The 26798-nt window shown below is 48.6% G+C and overlaps 1 protein-coding gene across 6 annotated transcripts in view; it reads right to left on the bottom strand.

The window, feature by feature from the left end:
- DEPDC5 (DEP domain containing 5, GATOR1 subcomplex subunit) overlaps positions 1–26798 on the bottom strand; it is a 358748-nt gene that overhangs the window by 167379 nt on the left and 164571 nt on the right. For all 6 annotated transcript variants that reach the window (XM_063913059.1, XM_063913056.1, XM_063913058.1 and 3 more), the window contains exon 22: positions 10442–10645. In XM_063913059.1, coding sequence (XP_063769129.1) covers positions 10442–10645 — 204 coding nt within the window. The remainder of the gene's footprint in view (positions 1–10441; positions 10646–26798) is intronic.

Consider the following 26798-nt stretch of genomic DNA (forward strand, 5'->3'; position numbering starts at 1 on the left):
GGAGCATTCTTGGTCTCACACCAAGAAACATATTTTCGCCATATATACGGTGATAATGTTTTGCTGTTACTTCCTTCCTAGCCTTTATCAGCGTAGGGATAACCTCAACCGGAATGCCTTTTTCTGCTAGGATCCGGCGTTCAAGCGCCATGCCGTCAAATGCAGCCGCGGTAAGTCTTGGAACAGACAGGGTCCCTGTTGCAACAGGTCCTGTCTTAGAGGAAGAGGCCACGGATCTTCTGTGAGCAGTTCCTGCAGATCTGGATACCAGGTCCGTCTTGGCCAATCTGGAACAATGAGGATTGTTCTCACTCCTTTTCTTCTTATTATCCTCAACACCTTTGGTATGAGAGGAAGAGGAGGAAATACATAGACTGACCGGAACACCCACGGTGTCACTAGGGCGTCTACCGCTACTGCCTGAGGGTCTCCTGACCTGGCGCAATACCTCTGTAGCTTTTTGTTGAGGCGGGACGCCATCATGTCTATCTGTGGCAGTTCCCACCGACTCACAATCTGTGCGAAGACTTCTTGTTGAAGTCCCCACTCTCCCGGGTGTAGGTCGTGTCTGCTGTGGAAGTCTGCTTCCCAGTTGTCCACTCCCGGAATGAACACTGCTGACAGTGCGCTTACATGATTCTCCGCCCAGCGAAGAATTCTGGTGGCTTCCGCCATTGCCACTCTGCTCCTTGTGCCGCCTTGGTGGTTTACATGAGCCACTGCGGTGATGTTGTCTGACTGGATCAGAACTGGTTGGTCGCGAAGTAAGGTCTCCGCTTGACGTAGGCCGTTGTATATGGCCCTTAGCTCCAGGATGTTGATGTGAAGACAAGTCTCTTGACTTGACCAAAGACCCTGGAAATTTCTTCCCTGTGTGACTGCTCCCCAACCTCGGAGGCTTGCGTCCGTGGTCACCAGGATCCAGTCCTGAATGCTGAATCTGCGGCCCTCGAGGAGGTGAGCACTCTGCCGCCACCACAGTAGTGACACCCTGGCCCTGGGGGACAGGGTGATCAACCGATGCATCTGAAGATGTGACCCGGACCACTTGTCCTGTAGGTCCCATTGGAAAGTCCTTGCATGGAACCTGCCGAAGGGAATGGCCTCGTATGACGCCGCCATCTTTCCCAGGACTCGAGTGCAATGATGCACTGACACCTGTTTTGGTTTCAATAGGTTCTTGACCAGAGTCATGAGTTCCTGGGCCTTCTCTATCGGGAGAAAAACCCTCTTCTGGTCCGTGTCCAGAATCATGCCCAAGAAGGGTAGACGAGTCGTAGGAACCAACTGCGACTTTGGAATATTGAGAATCCAGCCGTGTTGCTGTAATACTTTCAGTGAAAGAGATACGCTGTTCAGCAACTGCTCTCTTGATCTCGCTTTTATGAGGAGATCGTCCAAGTACGGGATAATTGTGACACCTTGCTTCCGCAGTAGCACCATCATTTCCGCCATTACCTTGGTGTAAATCCTCGGGGCCGTTGAGAGACCAAACGGCAACGTCTGAAATTGCTAATGACAATCCTGTACCGCAAATCTTAGGTACGCCTGATGAGGTGGATAAATGGGGACATGAAGGTACGCATCCTTTATGTCCAGTGACACCATAAAATCCCCCCCTTCCAGGCTTGCGATGACCGCTCTTAGCGATTCCATCTTGAACTTGAACCTTTTCAAGTATAGGTTCAGAGATTTTAAATTCAATATGGGTCTGACCGAACCGTCCGGTTTCGGGACTACAAACATGGTTGAATAATAACCCCTTCCCTGTTGAAGGAGGGGAACCTTGACCACCACCTGCTGAAGATACAATTTTTGTATTGCGTTTAACACTATTTCCCTCTCTTGGGGAGAAGATGATAGGTCCGATTTGAAATACCGGCGAGGAGGCACCTCTTCGAATTCCAGCTTGTAACCCTGAGACACAATTTCTATTGCCTAAGGATCCACCTGGGAGTGAACCCACATGTGGCTGAAATTCCGAAGACGTGCCCCCACCGAGCCCGACTCCTCCAGTGGAGCCCCAGCGTCATGCGGTGGATTTTGCAGAGGCCGGTGAGGACTTCTGTTCCTGGGAACTAGCTGTGTTGTGCAGCTTCTTTCCTCTGCCCCTACCTCTGGCAAGAAAGGACGCACCTCGGACTTTCTTGTTTCTTTGTGAACGAAAGGACTGCATTTGATAATGCGGTGCTCTCTTAGGCTGTGAGGGAACATAAGGCAAAAAAATTGACTTTCCAGCTGTAGCTGTGGAGACCAGGTCCGAGAGACCTTCCCTGAACAATTCCTCACCCCTGTAAGGTAAAACCTCCATATGCCTTTTTGAGTCGGCATCACCTGTCCATTGCCGAGTCCACAGGACCCTTCTGGCAGAAATCGACATAGCGTTTATTCTAGAACACAGCAGACTAATGTCTCTTTGAGCATCTCTCATATATAGGACAGCGTCTTTTATATGCCCCAGGGTCAATAATACAGTATCCTTATCTAGGGTATCCAATTCCTCAGATAAGGTATCCGTCCATGCCGCTACAGCACTACACACCCAGGCCGACGCAATTGCCGGTCTTAGTAAAATACCCGAATGTGTATAAATGGACTTCAGGTTAACCTCCTGTTTGCGATCAGCAGCATCTCTGAGGGTAGCCGTATCCTGGGACGGCAGGGCTACCGGTTTGGATAAGCGTGTTAAAGCTTTGTCCACCCTAGGGGAGGATTCCCATCGTAGCCTATCCGTTGGCGGGAAAGGATACGCCATAAGAATCCGTTTGGAAATCTGCATTTTCTTATCTGGAGATTCCCAAGCTTTTTTACATAACTCATTCAGTTCGTGTGAGGGGGGAAAAGTTACCTCAGGCTTCTTTCCCTTATACATATATACCCTCGTGTCAGGGACAGGGGTTTCCTCTGTGATGTGCAAAACATCCTTTATTGCTATAATCATATATCGAAGGGATTTAGCCAATTTTGGCTGTAACTTTGCATCCTCGTAATCGACACTGGAGTCAGAATCCATGTCGGTATCTGTGTCAACAATTTGGGATAGTGGGTGCTTATGAGACCCTGACGGTCCCTGCGACAGAGGGTCAGGCATGGGTTGAGACCCTGACTGTCCCAATGCATCAGCCTTGTCAAATCTTTTATGCAAGGAATTAACATTATCATTTAAAACCTTCCACATATCCATCCAATCAGGTGTCTGCGCCGTTGGCGGAGACACCACATTCATTTGCTCCCGCTCCTCTCCCACATAGCCTTCATCAGACATGTCGACACTAGCGTACCGACACACCACACACACACAGGGAATGTCCTTTCTGAAGACAGTTCCCCCACAAGGCCCTTTGGAGAGACAGAGAGAGAGTATGCCAGCACACACCCCAGCGCTATAATATCCCAGGAATAACACAGTAACTTAATGTTAACCCAGTAGCTGCTGTATGTATAGTTTTTGCGCCTAATTATGTGCCCCCCCCCCCCCCTCTCTTTTCAACCCTCTTCTACCGTGTATCAGCAGGGGAGAGTCCGGGGAGCTTCCTCTCAGCGGAGCTGTGAAGAAAAAATGGCGCTGGTGAGTGCTGAGGGAGAGGCCCCGCCCCCTCGACGGCGGGCTTCTGTCCCGCTTATACAGTAATTTTGGCAGGGGCTCATACATATATACAGTGCCCAGCTGTATATATGTGTACTTTTGCCAACATGAGGTCCCAAATGCTGTCGTCCCCCCCCCCCCCCCCCCCCGCGCCCTTACAGTGACCGGAGTATGTGAGGTGTGTGGAGCAATGGCGCACAGCTGCAATGCTGTGCGTTACCTCTAGTGAAGATCATGAAGTCTTCTGCCGCCTGTGAAGTCTTCTTTTTTTCTCATACTCACCCGGCTTCTATCTTCCGGCTCTGTGAGGGGGGCGGCGGCGCGGCTCTGGGACGGACGGCGAGGGTGAGATTTTGCGTACCAATCCCTCTGGAGCTAATGGTGTCCAGTAGCCTAAGAAGCAGGACCTAGCTTCAGAGAGTAGGGCTGCTTCTCTCCCCTCAGTCCCTCGATGCAGGGAGTCTGTTGCCAGCAGAGCTCCCTGAAAATAAAAAACCTAACAAAATACTTTCTATCAGTAAACTCAGGAGAGCTCACTGAAAAGCACCCAGCTCGTCTGGGCACAGTATCAAACTGAGGTCTGGAGGAGGGGCATAGAGGGAGGAGCCAGTGCACACCAGGAACTAAATTCTTTCTTAAAGTGCCCATGTCTCCTGCAGAGCCCGTCTATCCCCATAGTCCTTACGGAGTCCCCAGCATCCTCTAGGACGTTAGAGAAATCTTATTTTCTCTAACGTCCTAGAGGATGCTGGGACTCCGTAAGGACCATGGGGATTATACCAAAGCTCCCAAACGGGCGGGAGAGTGCGAATGACTCTGCAGCACCGATTGAGCAATCAGGAGGTCCTCCTCAGCCAGGGTATCAAATTTATAGAACTTTGCAAAGGTGTTTGACCCCGACCAAGTAGCTGCTCGGCACAACTGTAATGCCGAGACCCCTCGGGCAGCCGCCCAAGACGAGCCCACCTTCCTAGTGGAATGGGCCTTAACCGATTTAGGCAATGGCAATCCTGCCGTAGAATGCGCCTGCTGAATCACGTTACAGATCCAGCGAGCAATAGTCTGCTTTGCAGCAGGCACGCCAACTTTGTTGGCTGCATACAGAACAAACAGCGCTTCAGTTTTACTAACCCTCGCTGTTCTGGCCACCTAAATCTTCAAAGCCCTGACCACATCAAGGGACTCGGAATCCTCCAAGTCCCGTGTAGCCACAGGCACGACAATAGGTTGATTCATATGAAAAGAAGAGACCACTTTAGGCAGAAATTGAGAATGAGTCCTCAATTCTGCCCTATCCACGTGGAAAACCAGATAGGGGCTTTTATGTGACAAAGCCGCTAATTCCGAAACACGCCTCGCAGAAGCCAAGGCCAACAACATGATCACTTTCCAAGTGAGATATTTCAACTCCACTGTTGTGAGTGGTTCAAACCAAGGTGACTTAAGGAAACTTAATACCACATTAAGATCCCAAGGCGCCACCGGAGGTACAAAAGGAGGCTGAATATGCAGCACCCCCTTCACGAATGTCTGTACTTCAGGAAGAGAAGCCAATTCCTTTTGAAAGAAAAAGGATAAGGCGGAAATTTGGACCTTTATGGACCCTAATTTTAGGCCCAAAGTCACTCCTGTTTGCAGGAAGTGAAGCAGACGACCCAAATGGAACTCCTCCGTAGGAGCCAGTCCTGGCCTCACACCAAGAAACATATTTTCGCCATATACGGTGATAATGTTTCAATGTCACGTCCTTCCTAGCCTTGATCAGGGTAGGAATAACCTCCTCCGGAATACCTTGTTCCGCTAGGATCCGGCGTTCAACCGCCATGCCGTCAAACGCAGCCGCGGTAAGTCTTGGAACAGACAGGGTCCCTGCTGCAGCAGGTCCTGTCTTAGAGGAAGAGGCCACGGATCTTCTGTGAGCAACTCTTGCAGATCCGGATACCAAGTCCTTCGTGGCCAATCTGGAACAATGAGGATTGTTCTTACTCTTCTTAGTCTTATTATTCTCAACACCTTGGGTATGAGAGGTAGAGGAGGGAACACATAGACCGATCTGAACACCCAAGGTGGCACTAGAGCGTCCACACCTACCGCCTGAGGGTCCCTTGACCTGGCGCAATACCGCTTTAGCTTTTTGTTGAGACGGGACGCCATCATGTCTATCTGAGGCAGTCCCCACCGACCCACGATCTGTGCGAAGACTTCTTGATGAAGTCCCCACTCTCCCGGATGAAGGTCGTGCCTGCTGAGGAAGTCCGCTTCCCAGTTGTCCACCCCCGGGATGAATACAGCTGATAGGGCGCTTACATGGCCTTCCGCCCAGCGAAGAATCCGGGTCGCTTCTGCCATGGCCGCTCTGCTCCTTGTGCCGCCTTGGCGGTTTACATGAGCCACTGCTGTGACATTGTCTGACTGAATCAGAACCGGTTTGTCCCGAAGCAATGCCTCCGCCTGGCGTAGGGCGTTGTATATGGCCCTCAACTCCAGGACGTTGATGTGGAGACAAGTCTCTAGATCCGATCAGAGACCTTGGAAATTTCTTCCCAGTGTTACTGCTCCCCAACCTCGGAGGCTTGCGTCCGTGGTCACCAGGATCCAATCCTGAATTCCGAACCTGCGGCCTTCTAAGAGGTGAGCACTGTGCAGCCACCACAGGAGAGATACCCTGGCTCTGGGAGACAGGGTGATCCTCTGATGCATTTGTAAATGGGACCCGGACTATTTGTCCAGTAGATCCCATTGAAAGGTCCTCGCATGGAACCTTCCGAAGGGGATGGCCTCGTACGATGCCACCATCTTCCCCAGGACACGCGTGCATTGATGCACTGAAACCTTTTTTAGCTTTAATAGGTTCCTGACCAGGGCTATGAGCTCCTGAGCCTTTTCCATCGGAAGAAAAACCTTTTTCTGGTCTGTGTCTAGAATCAGACCCAGAGAGGTCAGGCGCGTTGTAGGGACTAGCTGGGACTTCGGTATATTGAGAATCCAGCCGTGCCCCTGCAACATCCTCACCGACAGCGACACGCTGTCCAGCAACTTCTCCCGAGATCTCGCCTTTATGAGGAGATCGTCCAAGTATGGGATAATTGTGACACCCTGCTTGCGCAGGAGCACCATCATTTCCGCCATTACCTTGGTGAAAATTCTCGGGGCTGTGGAAAGCCCAAACGGCAACGTCTGAAATTGGTAATGACAGTCCTGTACTGCAAATCTCAGGAACGCCTGGTGAGAAGGGAAAATCGGAACATGAAGGTATGCATCCTTTATGTCCAGGGACACCATTCAATCCCCCCCTTCAGGCTGGCGATGACCGCTCTGAGCGATTCCATCTTGAACTTGAACTTTTTCAAGTACAAGTTCAGGGAAGTTCAGGGATTTTAGATTCAAAATGGGCCTGACCGAACCGTCCGGTTTCGGGACCACAACAGGGTTGAGTAATACCCCTTTCCTTGCTGGAGAAGAGGAACTTTGACTATCACCTGTTGAAGATACAATTTTTGAATTGCAGTCAACACTAACTCCCTCTCTGACGGGGAAGCTGGCAGAGCCGATTTGAAAAACCGAGGAGGCACGTCTTCGAATTCCAGCCTGTATCCCTGAGAAACAATCTCTATAGCCCAGGGATCCACCTGTGAGTGAACCCAGACATGGCTGAAAAATTGAAGACGTGCCCCCACTTGAGCTGACTCCCCCCGGGAAGCCCCAGCGTCATGCGGTGGACTTTGCAGATGTAGGGGAGGACTTCTGCTCCTGGGAACTAGCTGCATGCAGCTTTTTTCCCTTGCCTTTTCCTCTGGCAAGGAAGGACGATCCCCGTACCTTCTTGCTTTTATTGGAACGAAAGGACTGCATTTGATAATGAGGTGCCTTTTTAGTTGTGCTGTGGGGGAACATAAGGTAAGAAATTCGATTTACCGGCCGTAGCAGTAGAGACAAGGTCCGAGAGGCCTTCTCCAAACAACTCCTCCCCCTTGTAAGGCAACGACTCCATATGCCGCTTTGAGTCGGCAACCGCTGTCCACTGTCGGGGTCCACAGGAGTCGCCTAGCAGAAATAGACATAGCATTTATTCTGGAGCTTAGTAAACAAATGTCTCTTTGAGCATCCCTCATATATAAAGCAGCATCTTTGATATGCTCTAGGGTCATTAGAATGGTATCCTTATCTAGGGTGTCAAGTTCCGTAGATAAGGAATCTGTCCATGCTGCGACAGCACTACACACCCAGGCCGATGCCATAGCCGGTCTAACGATAGTACCGGAATGTGTGTAAATGTGCTTCATGGTAACCTCCTGCTTACGATCAGTAGGATCCTTGAGGGTAGCTGTATCCTGAGAAGGCAGTGCCACCTTCTTGGATAAGCGTGTCAGCTCCTTGTCTACCTTCGGCGAAGATTCCCATCGTATCCTGTCCTTTTGTGGAAAGGGATACGCCATAAGAATCCTTTTGGGAACTTGTAGTCTCCTATCTGGAGATTCCCAAGCCTTTTCGCACAAGTCGCTTAGTTCAAATGAGGACGGAAAAGTGACCTCAGGCTTTTTCCCTTTATAGGAAAAATAGTATGCACTATCAAGGGAGCGCTGGAATCTTATTGGATTTAAATACATTTAGTTTATTTGTACTCCAATTAACAACATAAAACATAAAACCATATATATGTATAAATTCATGTATAAAAATACTATAATCCACATACAATAACTTATAAAAAATTGCCCTTAAAGTTCATTTGTAAATAATGTCCATAAAGTATCTTTTATATATAGATATACTTAGTAACAATTGTTACTCTTGGACAACCGTCTCTTTAAGACTGCCGGGATACAAAGTTGCAGTCATTAATTTGGCCACTTGATAAGATTGATAAAGTTGACAGGGGGAGAGCGCTGTGTATTCAGCCGTCCACAGCGGTATGCTACGACCCCGAATTGTATATTGCCATAGTAAATTTCTTTTAGCCGGAATAAGGATATAAGTTGATAATTTCAATCACTTATGAGCTTTTTGCTGCTGACAGGGGGAGTCCGCTGTATTAGATTTTGGCTGCAGCGATACACTCCACCCCTGTGCTGTCTAGCCGCAATAGTTGTCACAGGTTACTCACGGCTGTATCGGCTTTAGAATGAACAGGGTGCGGACCTCCTTAGCTCGGTCCCGCTGTAGCCTTTACCCTGTTTGGAGACTTTCCGGCAGTCAGAGAAGGTAGGTAGTAACGGACAGCAAGATACAGGTGCTGGTGCCTTACTTACGCGTTTCTCCGCTAAACTGGCAGGCGGTTTCGTCAGAGGATATTCTCAGCAGCAGCATTGAGGTGGTTTTTAAAGTAGAGTGGACCCTTTTTCCCTTTATACATGTGTACCCTCGTGTCAGAGACAGGGGGTTCCTCAGTGATATGCAAAACCTCTGTAATGGCAATAATCATGTAACGAATACCTTTCGCAACCTTTGGCTGTAATTTTGCATCCTCATAGTCGACACTAGAGTCAGTATCTGTGTCGGTATCTGTGTCAGTATCTGTGTCAGTGATCTGGGATATGGTGCGTTTTTGATACCCCGAAGGTCCTGGTGCCACAGGGACAGGCATGGTCTGACTACCTGACTGATCCCTAGCTTCAGCCTTGTCTAATCGTTTATGCAGTAAATTTACATTTGCATTCAAGACATTCCACATATCCACCCAGTCCGGTGTCGGCGTTGCCGACGGCGACCTGACCATCATGCACTCCCCCTCCTCCTTAGGTGAGCCTTCCTCGTCAAACATGTCGACACACACGTACCAACACACTTCACACACACTGGGAATCTCTTTTCTGAAGACAGGTTCCCCCTGAGGCCCCTTGGAGAGACAGAGAGAGAGTATGCCAGCACACACCCCAGCGCTATATAACCCTGGAGAAAAATACAGATTGTTTACCCAGTAGCGCTGCTTAATGTATTAACGCCAATAATGTGCCCCCCCCCTCTACTTTAAAACCCCCTTTCACCGTGTGTCAAGCAGGGGAGAGTCCGGGGAGCTTCCTCTCAGCGGTGCTTTGGAGAGAAAATGGCGCTGGTGAGTGCTGAGGGAGAAGCCCCGCCCCCTCGTCAGCGGGCTTCTGTCCCGCTCAAACTTACTAAAAAATGGCGGGGGCTCTTTCATATACATGTACAGTGCCCACCTGTACATGTATATAGACTTTTGCCATAGGAGAGGTGTTTTATTGCTGCCCAGGGCGCCCCCCCTGCGCCCTGCACCCTTACAGTGACCGGAGTGTGTGAGGTGTATGGGAGCAATGACGCACAGCTGCGGTGCTGTGCGTTACCTCAGTGAAGCACCGAAGGCTTCTGCCGCCTGAGACGTCTTCTGTCTTCGTTTCTTCTGGCTCTGTGAGGAGAACGGCGGCGCGGCTCTGGGGTGAACGCCCAGGACGAACCTGTGTTCACTCCCTCTGGAGCAAATGGTGTCCAGTAGCCGAGGTAGCAGAGCCTATCATTTAAGTAGGTCTGCTCCCCTCTCCTCAGTCCCTCGATGTAGGGAGCCTGTTGCCAGCAGTGCTCCCTGAAAAAGAGAAAAAATCCTAACAAAAATGCTTTCTAAGCAGGAAACTCAGGAGAGCTCCCTGCAGTGCACCCATTCTCCTCTGGGCACAGTCTAAAACTGGGGTCTGGAGGAGGGGCATAGAGGGAGGAGCCAGTGCACACCCAGAGTCCAAAGTCTTTCTTAAAGTGCCCATGCCTCCTGCGGAGCCCGTCTATTTCCCATGGTCCTTACGGAGTCCCAGCATCCTCTAGGACGTTAGAGAAAATAGAGAAGCTAGAATTTAAGAAAGATATGAGTAGCTTTAAAGGAGTAGAACAGCTTTACATGGGACATACCCACAGGGAATGTGTGCATCCACCTCCTGCGATTTGATGTCAGCTTCATTGGCATGCGCGATGGTGCAAAGGGGTTGATAAGAGCCCTTTGGGGATGGTATCCCCCTGGTCGGATGTGCAACATAGATTCTGCGCTTCCCACATGGAACCTGCCAGGGGCACTGGAGTCCCGTTGCTGAGACTCCATCATTCTCTCCAGAAAATCTGCAGCAATAAAATGTATGTGGATTATTGCAAATTATTCTTTGTGCAGCTAATTTACAGGTTAACCCTACTAACACCCCTTTTCCTCCAAAAACTCAGGTCTGACCTGGGTAATTGAACACGGTTTCATGCTGTGTCTCAGCTTAAAACCCCATTCACCCTACAAGCTGGTTATTGCCGGTTCTTCTCTCAGCCGGCGCTAGGAAATGACATCATCACCAAGCACCGGTGATCAGCTCACGTTCACACAGCAGGCTACACCAGTGCAGATTAGTAGCTACCAGGGTCAGAATCCCAGGTAAAGCAACCCAGGTCATTTTTATCTTACCCTTTCCCACCAAAGAAGGGATGCCGAAATCCCGACAGGGGTACAATGCTGCCACCGGAATACCGGCGTGGTAGGTGATTCTCCCTCTGTGGGTGTCCACGACACCCATAGAGGGAAAATAGAATCTGTGGCGAGTGAACTGAGTCACCGTGCCTGCAGCGCGGCGAGCGCAGCAAGCCCGCAAAGGGCCTCGATGCGCTCACCTCGCTGCCAGCATTCTGGCGGACGGGATGCCGCTATCGATATAGTGACAGTCGGCATCCCGTACGCTGGGATCACATACCGATCCCGCCTCATTATCTATATTCCAGTTAATACTGCTTCATCCTGTGAAATTTATTCTTATTTGATTTTACTATATATTTTGTACATGTACTGTTCATATACCATTTTATGATATTGATATTGATATATGCATATGCTCTTCTACTTGCTCTCTCCTATTATTTTCAGTTAATTTCATTTTGTTTTCTTTTTCTATTTTGAATGTGTTTGAAACTTGTAAATGTAAAAAAAACAACAGGATTGCAGAAACAAGGGCTCAAATACACTTATAAATTCAAAAGGGCCCAACAATTCTTTATGGAAATCTTTCATCTTATTAATACCCTTATCCCATTGCTGCTAAAACCCTGGTTTTTGCCATGATAACCCTAAGAGGTGGTTCAGCGAAACAGGGTCCCAAAAGAAAAACAGGGTGCAGTGACCCGGGAATCCTACCCAGGCAGCAACCAAATTTGGACCCGGGTTAAGAGGCAGTGTAAACAGGTAACCCGGGTCTGGTTAACAGCATGGGGATTGGGTAAATAAATGTATCCGTGTCTGTAACAGCTGTCACAACGGGAGAGAGAAATGACGGTATGGGGACCCCCCCCTTCCTCTCACCACCACCCCACCCAGCTTGCCAGTCTGTCGATCTTGGGTCCAGACTGTTCTGATTTTGACCCAATCCCGGGGAGATCTGGATTTTCTTGCACTTGGAGATGATGTAATCTCCAAGTGCTGGCAGAAGAGTCAGACTGCACCCATGTGCTGTGTAAACGGCACCTACACGGGAATAAATGGGTTGGAGCTGCAGTGTGAAAATGGTCGGTCCCAGGTCTGACCCAGATTGGAACCGGGTTTCAAATCTCAGGTCAGACTCAGGATTTTGGTGGTAAAGGGGTATAAATAACCAAAAATCAGAATAAATTTACAAACTCACGCACTACAGTGTACATACTAACAAAGTCCATAGGAGTGAACAGAACTATGGGCCTAATTCTGAGTTGATCGCAGCACTAAATTTGTTAGCAGTTGGGCAAAACCATGTGCACTGCAGGAGGGGCAGATATAACATATGTAAGAGAGAGTTAGATTTGGGTGGGGTGTATTCAAACTGAAATCTAAATTGCAGTGTAAAAATGAAGCAGCCAGTATTTACTCTGCACAGAAACAAAATAACCCACCCAAATCTAACTGTCTCTGCAAATGTTATATCTGCCCCCCCCCCCCCATGCAGTACACATGGGGGGTCATTCCGAGTTGTTCGCTCGTTATTTTTTTATCGCAACGGAGCGATTAGTTGCTAATGCGCATGCGCAATGTCCGCAGTGCGACTGCGCCAAGTAAATTTGCTATGCAGTTAGGAATTTTACTCACGGCATTACAAGGTTTTTTCTTCGTTCTGGTGATCGTAATGTGATTGACAGGAAGTGGGTGTTTCTGGGCGGAAACTGGCCGTTTTATGGGTGTGTGTGAGAAAACGCTACCGTTTCTGGGAAAAACGCGTCAGTGGCTGGAGAAACGGAGGAGTGTCTGGGCGAACGCTGGGTGTGTTTGTGACGTCAAACCAGGAACGACAAGCACTGAACTGATCGCACTGGCAGAGTAAGTCTCGAGCTACTCAGAAACTGCACAGAGAAGTCTTTTCGCAATATTGCGAATCTTTCGTTCGCAATTTTGATAAGCAAAGATTCACTCCCAGTAGGCGGCGGCTTAGCGTGTGCAATGCTGCTAAAAGCAGCTTGCGAGCGAACAACTCGGAATGACCCCCATGGTTTTGCCCAATTGCTAACAAACTTTCTGCTGCGATCAACTCAGAATTACCCCCTATAACAGAGCGAAAGAAGGCGTGAGAACGCAGTGTCACCCAAATGGTGTCAGAGAAACCGATTTAACTATACATTTTAAAATAAAAATACCGCGTTCTCATCAGTTACCATGGGGACGTTCCAAGATAAATATATAAGGATTAGTTTGGTGTAGCTCATATGTAAGCCCTAGATGTTACCCCCTTCACCTAATAGAGGAGGGCATTTAACTGCAATCTAATGGGATGTTAGGTACATATGCTAGTGTAGGAAATTGCAGAGATAGGGATCCCTTGACCAATGGGCTGCAAGCTTAAATGTCTTGAACAAAATATTGACAAAATATCCATGTTATTTATTTATTTTTGCTAGATACACACAGACTTGCAGTACACTAATGTTAGCATTAATAACAAAAGTCTTTCTATTTTGTATACATATATGAAACAGAATTTGACAGCAGATACGTTTAGGTGTGTACACATGGTGAGATAAATCTGTAAGATTTTAACTATATAGTCAAAATCTTATGAAAAGTTAGTGCATATCTCAAGGTATTAAGGTGGGTACACACTGGCCGATATATCGGCCATTCTTTTGAACGGCCGATATATCGCGGGTCCGTCGGCCAGTGTGTACGGGCGATATATCTGTGAACTCCGTCGTTCACAGACATATCACGTCGGCCCCGCAGCACAGCCGATGGCCAATATATCTACCGATATAATAGCGCATCGCTGTGTGTGTACGGGCGACCAGCCGGCCACCTGTACACATGCTGCGGCGGCTAGCGATGATTGACAGCTGAACTGGGCGGGCGGGCCCAGTTCATGACGTCAGTCCCCAACGGATCGGGCAGTGTGTATGCACAGCACACTTCCCGATCCGTCCATAGATATATCTGCAGATCAATTGATCTGCAGATATATATCTATCCCGATGCGTGCTTCCGTGGGGTTGTTATCGTAAGGCTAGACAGACTGTGCAGGCAAGTCAACCTTGACTATCTGGTGTACTATCTAGTACAAAGTATAGTCAAAATTGGCACTTAGTCAAAATTGTACATAGACAAAATCTCAAGCACAGATAGTCAAAATCTGTACCATCTGGGCTCTGGAGGAGTTCAAGGGAAATCACAGTCAAAATCGGGCATAGCAAGGATCATCTAGTCTGCCCTTTTTGTTAACAATATTATTACTTCAAACCCTATCTGATCCTTTTTGTAAGGATATATGTCATTAATATTGCCATGAAGCTGGTACCATGTGCAGTATGTGTAAAATTACAGTGGGCAAATTTCTTGTCATATGAAATTAATCCAAAAGACACCATCAAAACCTTTCTGGCACTGCTGTTCCACAATTGCTGGATGGAGTTGAAGTATAACTGTCTCTCCAATGGAATACCATGGATGAGGAGACTCTTGGACACCACAGCGCTCGAGTTCCTGCCCAAAGGAACTGAACAGATGGCAAAACTCAGCTAGATGTTCCCCAGATCTCCAGGGTGGATAAAAATTTATTTTTATTATAAAAAAAAATGATAATTCTTAATTAAATTTATATTTTTAAAACTATTTACTCTGCATTTTGTGAACTGTGCAAGACAATTTACTTTTCAGCCATAACGCCGGATATTTAAACAATGTGGGGATGGGAGAAGAGGGCCACAAGAGTATATAATGACGTTCAGATTGTTCTCAAATTTAGCCTTTTGATATTATTCAAAATAATCCAAGTGTCAATTTGGTTACTACAAAGAGAAACAGGATTCAGACATGTGGTATAAAGGATTAGGGAAGGAAACCTAGGAACCCCAAAAATGTAATCAAGTAAAAATAGTTGAAAAATCTGATAAATTATATTTTTTTTCAGTTAGCCTATGGTGGACACTGGGACTGTGGGGTATGGTGAGCACAGGAGACTCGGGCACACAGGAGTTAAACTTCTGTAAGAGTGCAGCAGAGGGTCATCCTCCCCTACACCCTGTCTGCTCTCAGTGAAACAATTTTTTTCTTGGTGCCTAACAGGAAGCACACATTTTTTAGCGTTTACTTTAACTTTTGTTTTGTACATTGGGGGTAATTCCAAGTTGATCACAGCAGGAAATTTTTTAGCAGTTGGGCAAAACCATGTGCACTGCAGGGGAGGCAGATATAACATTTGCAGAGAGAGTTAGATTTGGGTGTGTTATTTTGATTCTGTGCAGGGTAAATACTGGCTGCTTTATTTTTACACTGCAATTTAGATTGCAGATTGAACACACCACACCCAAATCTAACTCTCTCTGCACATGTTATATCTGCCTCCCCTGCAGTGCACATGGTTTTGCCCAGTTGCTAAAAAATTTCCTGCTGCGATCAACTTGGAATTACCCCCATTGAGCAGTCGGTAGATGCTAGATTCAAGTGGCCTAAGGGACCTTTTACGTTAGGGGGAGGAGGCACGACACAAGGGGGAGGAGCTAGGCCAGCGGGATAGTTCCCCTACTATCCACGCCACCAACTATTACCTTTAGTAATCAGGTGGCGAGTGAAGCGGAGCAGAGCCCGAAACGTGGCGAGCGTACTTTTCGGGTACCCTGTTCGGTCCATAGCTCCTCCCCCTGGTTACGTGTCTCCTCCACTAGTGACGTCAGAAGTCCCTTCTCCAACTCCGATTTACAACCAACCTTGAGCAGTCAGCGGCGGCTGTCCCATCGCTACCAGTGACCTTCTCCTGTGTGGATAAAATCAGGGAGGCTAGCACATATTTGGGTGAGGCGGCTCTGGATGGCAGTATCTTTTCCTCTAAGATCTCGGCTTCATTCGTGGCAGCTAGGCGGGATTTATGGCTTTGCTCTTGGCGAGCGTATAATGAGTCCAACATGACCCTACCCTTTGGGAGAATGTTCTATTTGGTCCAGAGGTGGACAAAATTGTGGCTACAGTTGCAGCTTCTAAGATGGCCTTTCTTCCCTTTGCGGCACCATAGGCCAAGCGGACCTCCTTTCGTTCCTTTCACCCACAAGACAAAGCAAGTGGGCAGTACTAGTCTAGCGTTCAGGGCTCTTCGCCCCAAAAAAAACCAAATCCAAGGGCAGCCAAGCATGGTCCAGTCGCCACCAGACACCCAAACCAGCTGATAAACTTGCAACATGACATGCCAGGTCCCCCGTTTTATACCACGGTGGACGGTTGTCTCCTTCAGTTCGCCAACATCTGGCTGGAAACCACGTACAACTCCTGGGTGTCAGGTATTGTGTCCTGGGGACACGCCCTCACTTTTCAGGAAAGGCTGCCGGCACAGGTTTTTTCGACCAGTCTGCCAGTCGATGACGGCAAGGCTACCGCTCTCCAATCTTCTATCAGTTCCCTCCTGGAAGCAGGGTTGATTATCCCTGTTCCATCTACCCAAGAGAGAACAAGCTTTTATTTGAATCTATTCTTAGTTTCCTTCTGCCCCATCTTCAACCTCTGGACCCTGAACCTGTTTCTTTGGGTTGCCAGGTTCAAATGGAGTCGCTACGGTCCATTATGCAGTCCCTGGAGCCAGGAGATTTCATGGCCTCCTTGGACATTCAGGACGCCTATATACAGATCCCCATACAGGTGGATCATTAACGCTTCCTACTCTTCAAAGTGCAGAAGAAGCAGTGCCAGTTTCGGTCCCTGCCCTTCGGCCTCTTCACAGCACCGAGAGTGTTTATGAAGGTCGTGTCAGTGATGGTGGCCCACCTCCATCTTCAGGGTGTTCGCATTCTTTTTCGTGCCAAATGACCTGTGTCTTAACCCCGTTCTGCCCCGGTTGGTTTGGACAGGGTGGCTTTTGAGAGGTCAGTCTTAAAAACAGGTGGGGTTTCCAGTGGTGTGCTGTCAGCAGTTTGAGCCCACTTGCATACCGTCTCTTCAGAGTCTTGACCTTTCTGCAGACAGGACTGGACTTCGTCTGGCTTCCCTGAAAATGCAGGTCTCTGCACTTTCAGTGTTGTTTCTGAGCCGTGTGGCTCATTTGTCAGCGGTTCAGACTTTCCTTCAGGGGGTGCTTCACATACGGCTTCCCTTTGTACCTCCGATGCATCCCTGCGACTTGACCTTGGTCCTCAAGATGCTACAAAGGCTCCCTTTGAGCCTTTGGACTTCGTTAATCTCCACTGGATAATATGGAAAATAATTTTTTGTTGGCCATTGCCTCGGCGCACCAGGTTTCAGACTTATCACAAAACCACATTCCTAGTTTTCCACTCGGATTGCGCCTTTCTTCGTACTCTGCTATCTTCCAAAGGTAGTCTCCAGGTTCCGTATCAATAAGGAGATTGTAGTTCCCTATTTGGCACCTTCTGAGTCTACTGACTGTAGTAACTCTTTTATCACTCTGAATGTAGTACAAGCTCTGCATACTTATGTACGCAGAACTCAATAATTCTGCAAATCAGGTTCCCTTTTCGTCTTTTATGATGTTCACAAACAAGGCTGGCCAGCCTCCAAACAGTCTTTGGCGCGTTGGTTAAGTGTCACTATTCGCCAAGCTACTTGCTGAGAAGCTGGTTTCGGCGTCGGTCAGCGCCCATTCCATGCAGTTGGTTGGCCGTTCTTGGGTGGCCCGCCGTGGGGCACCTGCGGATCAGCTTTGGTTGTCTTCTGCCCACACCTTCATTAAATTTTATCACTTCAACACCTTCACATCTGCCAATGCGGCCTTTCGGTGACGGGTCCTCAGTGCAAATCAGGAGCGTTCCCGCCCATAAAGGGACAGCTTTACAGTCCCAGTGGCCACCATAGGATATTTGTCTTACCTGTAAAATAATTTTTCTAAAACCATGGTTGACAAAAGGAATTTACAGATAATACAAAAAATCCTGTTTTATGGCTCCTGCGGTGTCTATTTTGAAACACCACAAAATAGATGACATGGAAAATAGGATTTTAATTACCTACCGGTAAATTCCTTTCTCGTAGTACATAAGGGATATTGGGGGAATCTAGTACGATGGAGTACAGACGGGGTCCAAAGGAGCAGGTGCACTTTAAATTTCTTCAATTGGGTGTGCTGGCTCCTCCCTTCTATGCCCACTACCACAAACAGTTATAGGTAAAACAGTGCCCGAAGGAGAAAGGACATACTTCAGAGAAGGAACATAACAACGAGTGGTGAGATTTTCACACCAGCACACCACGAACATAAAAACGACCAGCAACGGCTGGTAACAACAACAACAGCAACAGCTGAACAGGTAACCATAGAAAAGACAACCTGCAGAAAAGTCTACGCGCAGAGGCGGGCGCCCAATATCCCTTACGGACTACGAGAAAAGGATTTACCGGTAGGTAATTAAAATCCTATTTTATCTAGGGATATTGAGGGAATCTAGTACGATGGGGACGTCCCAAAGCTTCCAGAACGGGCGGGAATGTGCGGAGACATCTGCAGCACCACCTGCCCAAACTGGGAATCCTCTTTGGTCAGGGAATCAAACCTGTGTAATTCACAAAGGTGTTCTTCCCCGACCAGGTAGCAGCTCGGCCTAGTTGCAAGGCCGAGACTCCACGGGCAGCCACCCAGGAAGATCACACCGATCTTGTAGAGTGGGCCTTAAGAGACTTAGAAACAGGTAAGGCTGCCGACACATAGGCCTGTTGGATAGTAAGTCTAATCCAACGAGCAATGGACTGCTTTGAAGCAGAGCAACCCTTTTTCTGCGCATCATTGAGCACTAACAAGGAATCCGTCTTTCTGATCCAAGCCATTCTCTTGACATAGATCTTCAAGGCTCTCACAGCATTCAATGCCTCCGGAGGAGCAGAAGTGTCAGAACATGACGGAACCACAATAGGTTGATTGAAGTGGAACGCAGAGACAACCTTCGGCAGGAACTGCTGCCTAGTCCTGAGCTCCGCTCTGTCCTCATAAAAGACCAAGTAAGGGCTTTTACACGATAAGGCCCCAAATTCTGAGACACGTCGAACAGAAGCCAGGGCCAATAACATCACCATTTTCCACGTGAGGTACTTGTCTTCTACCGTCATCAGAGGTTCAAACCAGGAGGACTGTAGAAATTACAACACTACATTCAAATCCCAGGGTACCGTGGGTGGCGCAAAAGGGGGTTGAATGTGAAGCACCCCCTGCAAGAAGGTCTGAACTTCTGGCAATACCGCCAATTTCTTCTGGAAAAAAATTGAGAGGCCCGAAATCTGGACCTTAATGGAACCCAGACGTAAGCCCTTTTCTACACCAGCTTGCAGGAAACGGAGGAAACGTCCCAAGAGAAACTCCACAGGTGGATATGTGCATTTCTCGCACCAAGAGACATATCTCCTCCAGATATGATGACAGTGTTTTGACGTCACAGGTTTCCTGGCCTGAACCATGGTAGCAAAAACCTTTTTAGAAAGGCCCTTGTGAGCTAGGATGTTCCGCTCAACCTTCAAGCCGTGAAACGAAGCTGCCTTAAGTCCGGGTAGACGAACGGTCCTTGTTGAAGAAGATCTCTCTGCAGTGGCAGAGGCCAAGGCGACTTCAGTGCATCTACTGCCCTCGCCTGGGGGTCCCTGTTCGAGAGCAATACCAGCGAAGCTTCTTGTTGAGTCGAGAAGCCATCATGTGGGCAGCCCCACCGGTCGATGATTTGCTGAAACACCTGATGGTGAAGCCCCCACTCTCCTGGGTGGAGATCATGACGACTCAGGAAGTCCGCTTCCCAGTTGTCTAGTCCCGGAATGAAGATTGCGGACGTTGCTCTTGCATTTTTTTCTGCCCAGAAGAGTATCCTTGACACCTCTCGCATGCAGGCCTTGCTTCTTGTCCCTCCTTGCCGAATGATGTACGCCACTGCCATGGCGTTGTCTGACTGCACCTGGATCGCTTGATCCCTGAGCAGAGGAGAGGCCTGAAGCAGAGCATTGTAGATTGCCCGAAGTTCCAGAATGTTGATCGGAAGGAGGGCTTCATGGGCTGACCACCTGCCCTGGAACTGAACCCCCTGGGTGACAGCTCTTCATCAGCTCAGACTCACATCCGTCATGAGGAGGATCCAGACCTGAATCCCGAAACTTCGGCCTCCCAGTAGGTTGGAGGACTGCAGCCACCACAGGAGAGAAATCCTGGCCTGAGGTGACAGCTGAATTATCCAGTGCATCTGAAGATGTGATCCGGACCACTTGCTCAGGAGGTCCAACTGAAAAGTTCTGGCATGGAACCTTCCATACTGGATCACCTAGTACGAGGCAACCATTTTCCCCAACATTCTTATGCAAAGATGGATGGATACCCGAGAAGGCCAGAGAACCATGCGAACCGACTCCTGAAGTTTTCTCGCCTTGTTCTCTGGGAGAAACACCTTTTGGGCCACAGTATCCAGCAACATTCCCAGGAACAGGAGCCTCTGAGTTGGCTCCAGGTGGGACTGTAAATTGAAGATCCACCCGTGGAGGGACAGCAACTGGATAGTGCAGTCTATTTGGAGCAATAAAAGCTCCCTGGATCTTGCTTTTTATCAGAAGATGGTCCAGGTAAGGGACAACATTGACCCCCTGGACCCGGAGTTGGAACATCATCTCCGCCATCACCTTCGTGAACACCCTCAGAGCCGTGGGCAGGCCGAAGGGTAGTGAAACTGGAACTGGTAGCGATCGTTCAGCAGGGCAAACCTCAGGTAGACCTGATGAGGTGGCCAAATAGGGACATGGAGATAGGCGTCCTTGATATCCAGGGAGACCATGAACTCCCGTTCTTCCAGGCCCGCAATCAACGCTCGAAAGGATTCCATCTTGAACTTGAAAACCTTTAGGTTAGGGTTCAAGGATTTTAGATTCAAATAGGTCTTACTGAACCATCCAGTTTCGGCACCACGAACAGGTTGGAGTAGTAACCCTTTCCCTGTTGATGCAGTGGCACTGGAACAATGACTTGGGATTGGACCAACTTTAGGATGGCCTGTTGCAGCGTAACTCGCGTATCCTCCAAAGTTGGTAAGCTTGAGTTGAAAATTGTTGGGGAGGAGTGCTGTCGAACTCCAGCTTGTAGCCCTGAGTAATGAGGTCCTTGACCAAGGTATCCTGGCAGGAATTTTCACAGATGCGGCTAAAGTGACACACCCGAACTCCCACCTCGAGATCCCCTCAGGGTGGGTGGGCACCGTCATGCTGAGGCCTTAGTCGAAGCTGAACTGGTGCTTTGTTCCTGAGAACTGGCGATCGCTGGATTTCTTGTCTTACCTCTGGTTCCTCTAGCCACGTTGGAGGCACCTCTGGCCCAAGATCTAAACCTATTAGACCGAAAGTACCGGGTAAACGGACCCAGGTAGGAATGCCTAGCTGGCGGGGCCCCAGAGAGGAGAAACGTGGATTTCCTTGCAGTAACTTTAGAAATCCATGTATCCAATTCTACCTCGAAGAGCCATTCCCCCGAAAAAAGGGAGAGACTCAACACTGCACTTAGAATCTGCATCCGCTATCCACTGACACAACCACAAAGCCCTGCGCGCCGACACTGCCATAGCACTGGTCCTAGCATTAATATTGCCTATCTCCTTGAGAGAGTCACAGAGGACACGTGCAGTGTCCTGAATGTGTTTCCCCCGAGAGGCCCTCCTGAATCTCAGTAGCCCAGGTATGAATGGCATGAGTCATCCAGCAACCCGCTATGTCCGGTCTTTGAGACATACCCGCTGCAGTGTAGATAGACTTTAGTGTAGTCTCTATCTTCCTATCCCCAGGATCTTACAGGGTGAAGGAGCCCGAGCCGGCAGTACCGCCTTGGCGGGAGACTGATACGTCCACAGCGAGAGGTTCTTCCCACAATTTTCAGCTTTCAGAAGCAAATGGGAAAGTGTGCAAAAACCGTTTTGACACTTGGTATTTTTTATCTGGATTTTTCCAGGCTAATTTAAATAGGTCATCTAACTCTGCAGAATCAGGGAAAGTAACACTGGGCCTGTTCTGTGTGAATAAAAACAACTGCTGTGTCGCAGCGTCCTCTAGAGGGAGTTTTAACACGTCCCGTATAGCTAAAATAAGGGGTTCAATACCCTGGGCAGAAGGGAGTCCCCAGTAATAGGTTCCAATTCCTCCACCTTCTCCAGTATTTCCTAATCTGAATCTGAGAGTAAAGCAGCTAACCCATGTTTTTGTGGTCCTGAATTTTAAGGGGGTGGGGGGAAGGGGGGCGTGCTGCTCTGCCCTTGCAGCCAGGTCTGCAAAAGCCTGCTGCAACTGTTGAGTTTATTGAGCACTAGCAGTGAGCTGAGATGACATATCTGACATCACGTTTTTTATAGCACCTAGACAGGAAGGCTCTTGACCCTCCCCTGCAGTCCCCTCACTGTGCTGTGAGGACTGACTACATTGTTCACATGATAATGAACCAGCCGTAGGAGGAGAGAATCTGGTGTGACAAACACTGCATAATTGGTGTTTTACCATGTATACAGTAAACAACACTACATACACACAGACAAGTAATATAATAGCAAGCCTGCCCTTACTGTATGTGAGAGGGAGACACAGAGGAAGGAACAGCACACCAAAGCTAAGCAGCCCCAGTGAGGTTGCAAGCTGATATACCACGGTGAAACACAGTTTTTTTTGTCCTTTCCAAGACACAGATTAGTGTACAATAGCGGCTCTTCCCCTTTGTTACACCCCTGTACCAGTTTTCCTGCGTATCCTGAGTGTCTGGAAGAGCTGTGTGTGCCTGCTGCTGCAGCTGTAAGCAGAGAAAGGCGCCAAAACGCTGCTGGTCCCGCTTTGAGGAAGCTTCGCCCCCTGTGATGGCGTTGAGATAATTCAGTCATATTTATACTGGCAAAAGTCTCCCCATGAGTAAAGATCATCACACATGTGCTAGATTTACCCACCTCTGCCAGTGTACACAGGGAGCTATAGCGGGTCCCCCCAGGAGGCTCCCGCATGCTGCCCCCGCGTTCTGCCGCACCAAGAACCGGGGGACCCCCCTAGCGGAGCCCCTGGTTTGTACTCACCACTGATGACACCTTCAGTCTATTGTTAGGGGTGTGCGGCTTGCTGCGATTGTGACCACAAAGGCGCAGTGCCCCACTGTACAACAACCTCTCAGGACAGTGGTCCTGCAGCGAGGAAGCGGCTCTGACATCTCGCAAGGCTGGTGACTGATCGCACCCCAACTCCCACGGTGTAGGTATGCTGTTGCCCAAACAGCATACAGAAAATAACAAAGATTTAAAAGAAACTGAAGTAAACTCTCTGGAGCTCCCAGAGTGTGCATCCTCTCCTGAGGGCGCTTTTTTCTAAACTGCCTGTGGGAGCGGGCATAGAGGGGAGGAGCCAGCACACCCAGTTGAAGAAATTTAAAGTGCACCGGCTCCTTTGGACCCCGTCTATACCCCATCGTACTAGATTCCCCCAATATCCCTTATGGATGCTAGAGAAAATAGGATTTTGGTACTTACCAGGTAAATCCTTTTCTTTGAATCCATAGGGGGCACTGGAGTACTCTAGGGATATGGACTGTTCCACAGGAACTAGGCACTGAATAGTTAAACTTTGACTATACCTCCCCTCCATATCCCAGAGTACCTCAGTGTTTTTTACTGAGCCGAACTGGAGCTATAGAGGTTGACAATGGAGAAATACATATAACCAAAAACGGACAACAATAAAGTTGGCACAAAACGAAACTGACAACTAACAGTTGACACCAACCCGAAAGAATTTCTAATTTGAAACAGTCGGTAAGAGTGTGTTACCATAAAATTCCCTGCACTTACCACAACCAGGTAAACAACTGCTCTGGGTGGGCGTCCAGTGCCCCCTATGGATTCAAAGAAAATGATTTACCTGGTAAGTACCAAAATCCTATTTTCTTTTTCATCCACTAGGGGTCACTGGAGTACTCTAGGGACGTACCAAAGTTTCCCCCCTGGGCGGGAGAGCTGTTTGGCACCTGTAACACTAGACGGCCAAAGCTAGATGCTGATGCCGCAAAAATATCAAACCTGTAAAAGCGCACAAACATGTGCACTGAAGACCTTGTAGCCGCACTGCAAAGCTGTGTCGTAGAACTCCACGACCAGCTGCCCATGACATTCCCGGAGAACGTGTGGAATGAGCTGTTACTGATGTAGGCGGCTGTAATCTAACATGAAGGTAAGCCTGACGTATGGTCAGTTTATCCATCTGGATAAGGTCTGCTTAGAAGGTGGCCAACCCATCTTGGCCGCATCATAGAGAATAACAACGTATCCGTCTTAGGAACTGTAGACGTTCGGAATACATAAACTCGTAATGCGCGTACCACAACCAAAATTCCAGAATCTCCTGTTAACACAGGAACTACTATTGGATGATTGATGTGAAAAGAGGACCCTTCTTTTGGCAGGAAAGCGGGATTCGTCTAAAATTCCGTTCTGTCATTATGAAACACTAAATACGGTGGCTTGCATGACAAGGCACACAAAACTGAAACCCGCCCTGCCGAAGCTAAGGCTAGGAGAGAAATTGTTTCCCAAGTGAGAAACTTAATATCCACTTGTTGTAAGGGTTCGAAACAAAAAGACTATAAGAAATCTAAACCCAGATTCAAGTCCCATGGCGCAGTAAGTGGAGTGAAATGGAGGCTGTACTTTGAGGACACCCTGCATAAAGGTGTGTACCGACGGCAATAGAGCCAATCTTCTTTGAAAATAAATTGACAACGCAGATATCTGCACCTTTAGTGTGGATAAACGCCGACCTCCATCTAACCCCATCTGTAGACATAACAAAAGACGGGATAACTTGAAAGATGATGTCGAAAACTTCCGAACTTCACACCAACCTATATAGGCATGCCAAATTCTGTAATAATGAGCTGCCGTAACCGGCTTCCTAGCTCGTAACATGGTTGTTATAACCTATTCTGGAATGCCCTCTCTTTTTAAGAGGGCTGTCTCAACAGCCACTCCGTCAAACGCAGCCGCACTAAATCGGAGAAAAAGAACGGACCCTGTTGTAACAGGTCCGGACGCAGTGGAAGCGGCCAAGGAACGTCCGCGAGTAGACCGCGGAGATCCGAAAACCAAGCTCTCCGAGGTCAATGAGGCGCCACTAGTATGACTGTGACGGACTCTCTTTTGATCCGTGTTAGCAACAGAGGGAGCATCGGAAAACGGTGGAAACAGATACACGAGACTGTATGGCCACTTGATTGTGAGAGCATCCACCGCCACTGCCTTTGGATCTCTCGTTCTGGACACGTACTGGGGCGTTTGATAATTGTGGCAAGATGCCATCAGGTCCACTTGCGGGTAACCCTACTTCTGGACCAGCATGTGAAACACTTCTGGATTTAATGCACATCCTGGATAAAAATCCCGGCAGCTGAGATAATCCGCCTCCCAGTTGTCCACTCCCGGAATGAATACTGCCGACAAAATCACCTCGGCCCAATTGAGGACTCGAGCTACTTCCCGCATTGCCATGCGGATTTTCGTTCCTCCTTGTTTGTTGATGTATGCGACCACCGTCGCATTGTCTGACTGCACCTGAACAGCCTGAGCCTGCAGCATGTGCACTGCTTGTCGTAGTGCATTGTAAATTGCCCGGAGTTCCAGGACATTTATAGACAGCAATCTTTCGTGATCCGCCCAGAGACCCTGGAGCTGAAATTTTGAACTACAGCTCCCCAACCTCTGAGACTCGCGTCCGCCGTGAGAATTATCCAATTCCAGGCGCCGAACCGTTTCCCTGCAGTTAGATTCTGTACTTTGAGCCACCAGAGTAGAGACACCCTGGCCCTTGGAGACCACCTCACCCTGCGGTGAATCTGCAGAAGCAAGCCCGACCATTGTTTTTGGCATGCATTGCAGGCAGACACTGTACTCGTTAGGCCACAGCCAACCATTGCGAGCACATCCAGTTAAAAAGGACGTGAGTGAAGTCTTCCGAACTGAAGCGCTTCAAAAGCCGCCACCATTGTGTCTAATAGGCGAATGTACAAATGAACCGAGACTGTGCGAGGCTTGAGCACTAATTGTACCAGATGACGAATGACCTGTACTTCTGTTCGGGTAGGTAAATTCTTTGATTTACCGTATCGAGAATCATACCTAGGAATTTAAATCGTTGAGACGGAATAATTCAGGAATTCGCGTAGACAATGGTAGGAAATCAGATTTCCCCCCCCACTCGGTCTGCGATCTATTCTCGTTTGGAACGAAGCCAAAGTGGACGTTGTGCACCACTAGCGAAGCTGAGACGCAAGAACCAACTGCCAACTTCACAGAAGCTGTAGGCAGCAAGAAGTGTAAGGTGGTCTTTATTTAGGGCAAACCTGAACTGGAGCGCCCTGCCACTACAGCCTTGTTACCTCAAACCCTTACCAAAGCAGGGCGAAGCAACAGCCCTACTGTTGTGTAGGGTACACTCCGATAGGTAGTTAAACGCCCAATAATTGCAATTGTCTCTCATTGGAAATTGTTCAGCCTTCGCTGAGAACCTGACGTACTGGCCTGGTGCTATGAGGGCTGGCGGCGAATCGACCGCAACAATCTAGATAAAACAGTAATTTTTTTTCCTCTCAGGCAGTACATGCGCCCGCATTCCCCCCAAAGAGGACCGGTAAGGGTCTGTCTGCGCAGTCGAATTTGTCCGACACACTGTGTGACCAACTCTGCAGCGAAGCTGCTTGTTTGATTATGCATTAGACTTAGTGATCATGTACCCCGACCAGTAAGTACACCACGGAAGTAATCTGTGTATAAACCTGCATTATAGTGCACGTGGTTTCCAGCAATAGTGAATCTTCCTGTAGAGACATGC

The sequence above is a fragment of the Pseudophryne corroboree genome, chromosome 1 (genome assembly GCF_028390025.1).
Source record: "Pseudophryne corroboree isolate aPseCor3 chromosome 1, aPseCor3.hap2, whole genome shotgun sequence".
In the NCBI taxonomy this organism is placed as follows: Eukaryota; Metazoa; Chordata; class Amphibia; order Anura; family Myobatrachidae; genus Pseudophryne; species Pseudophryne corroboree.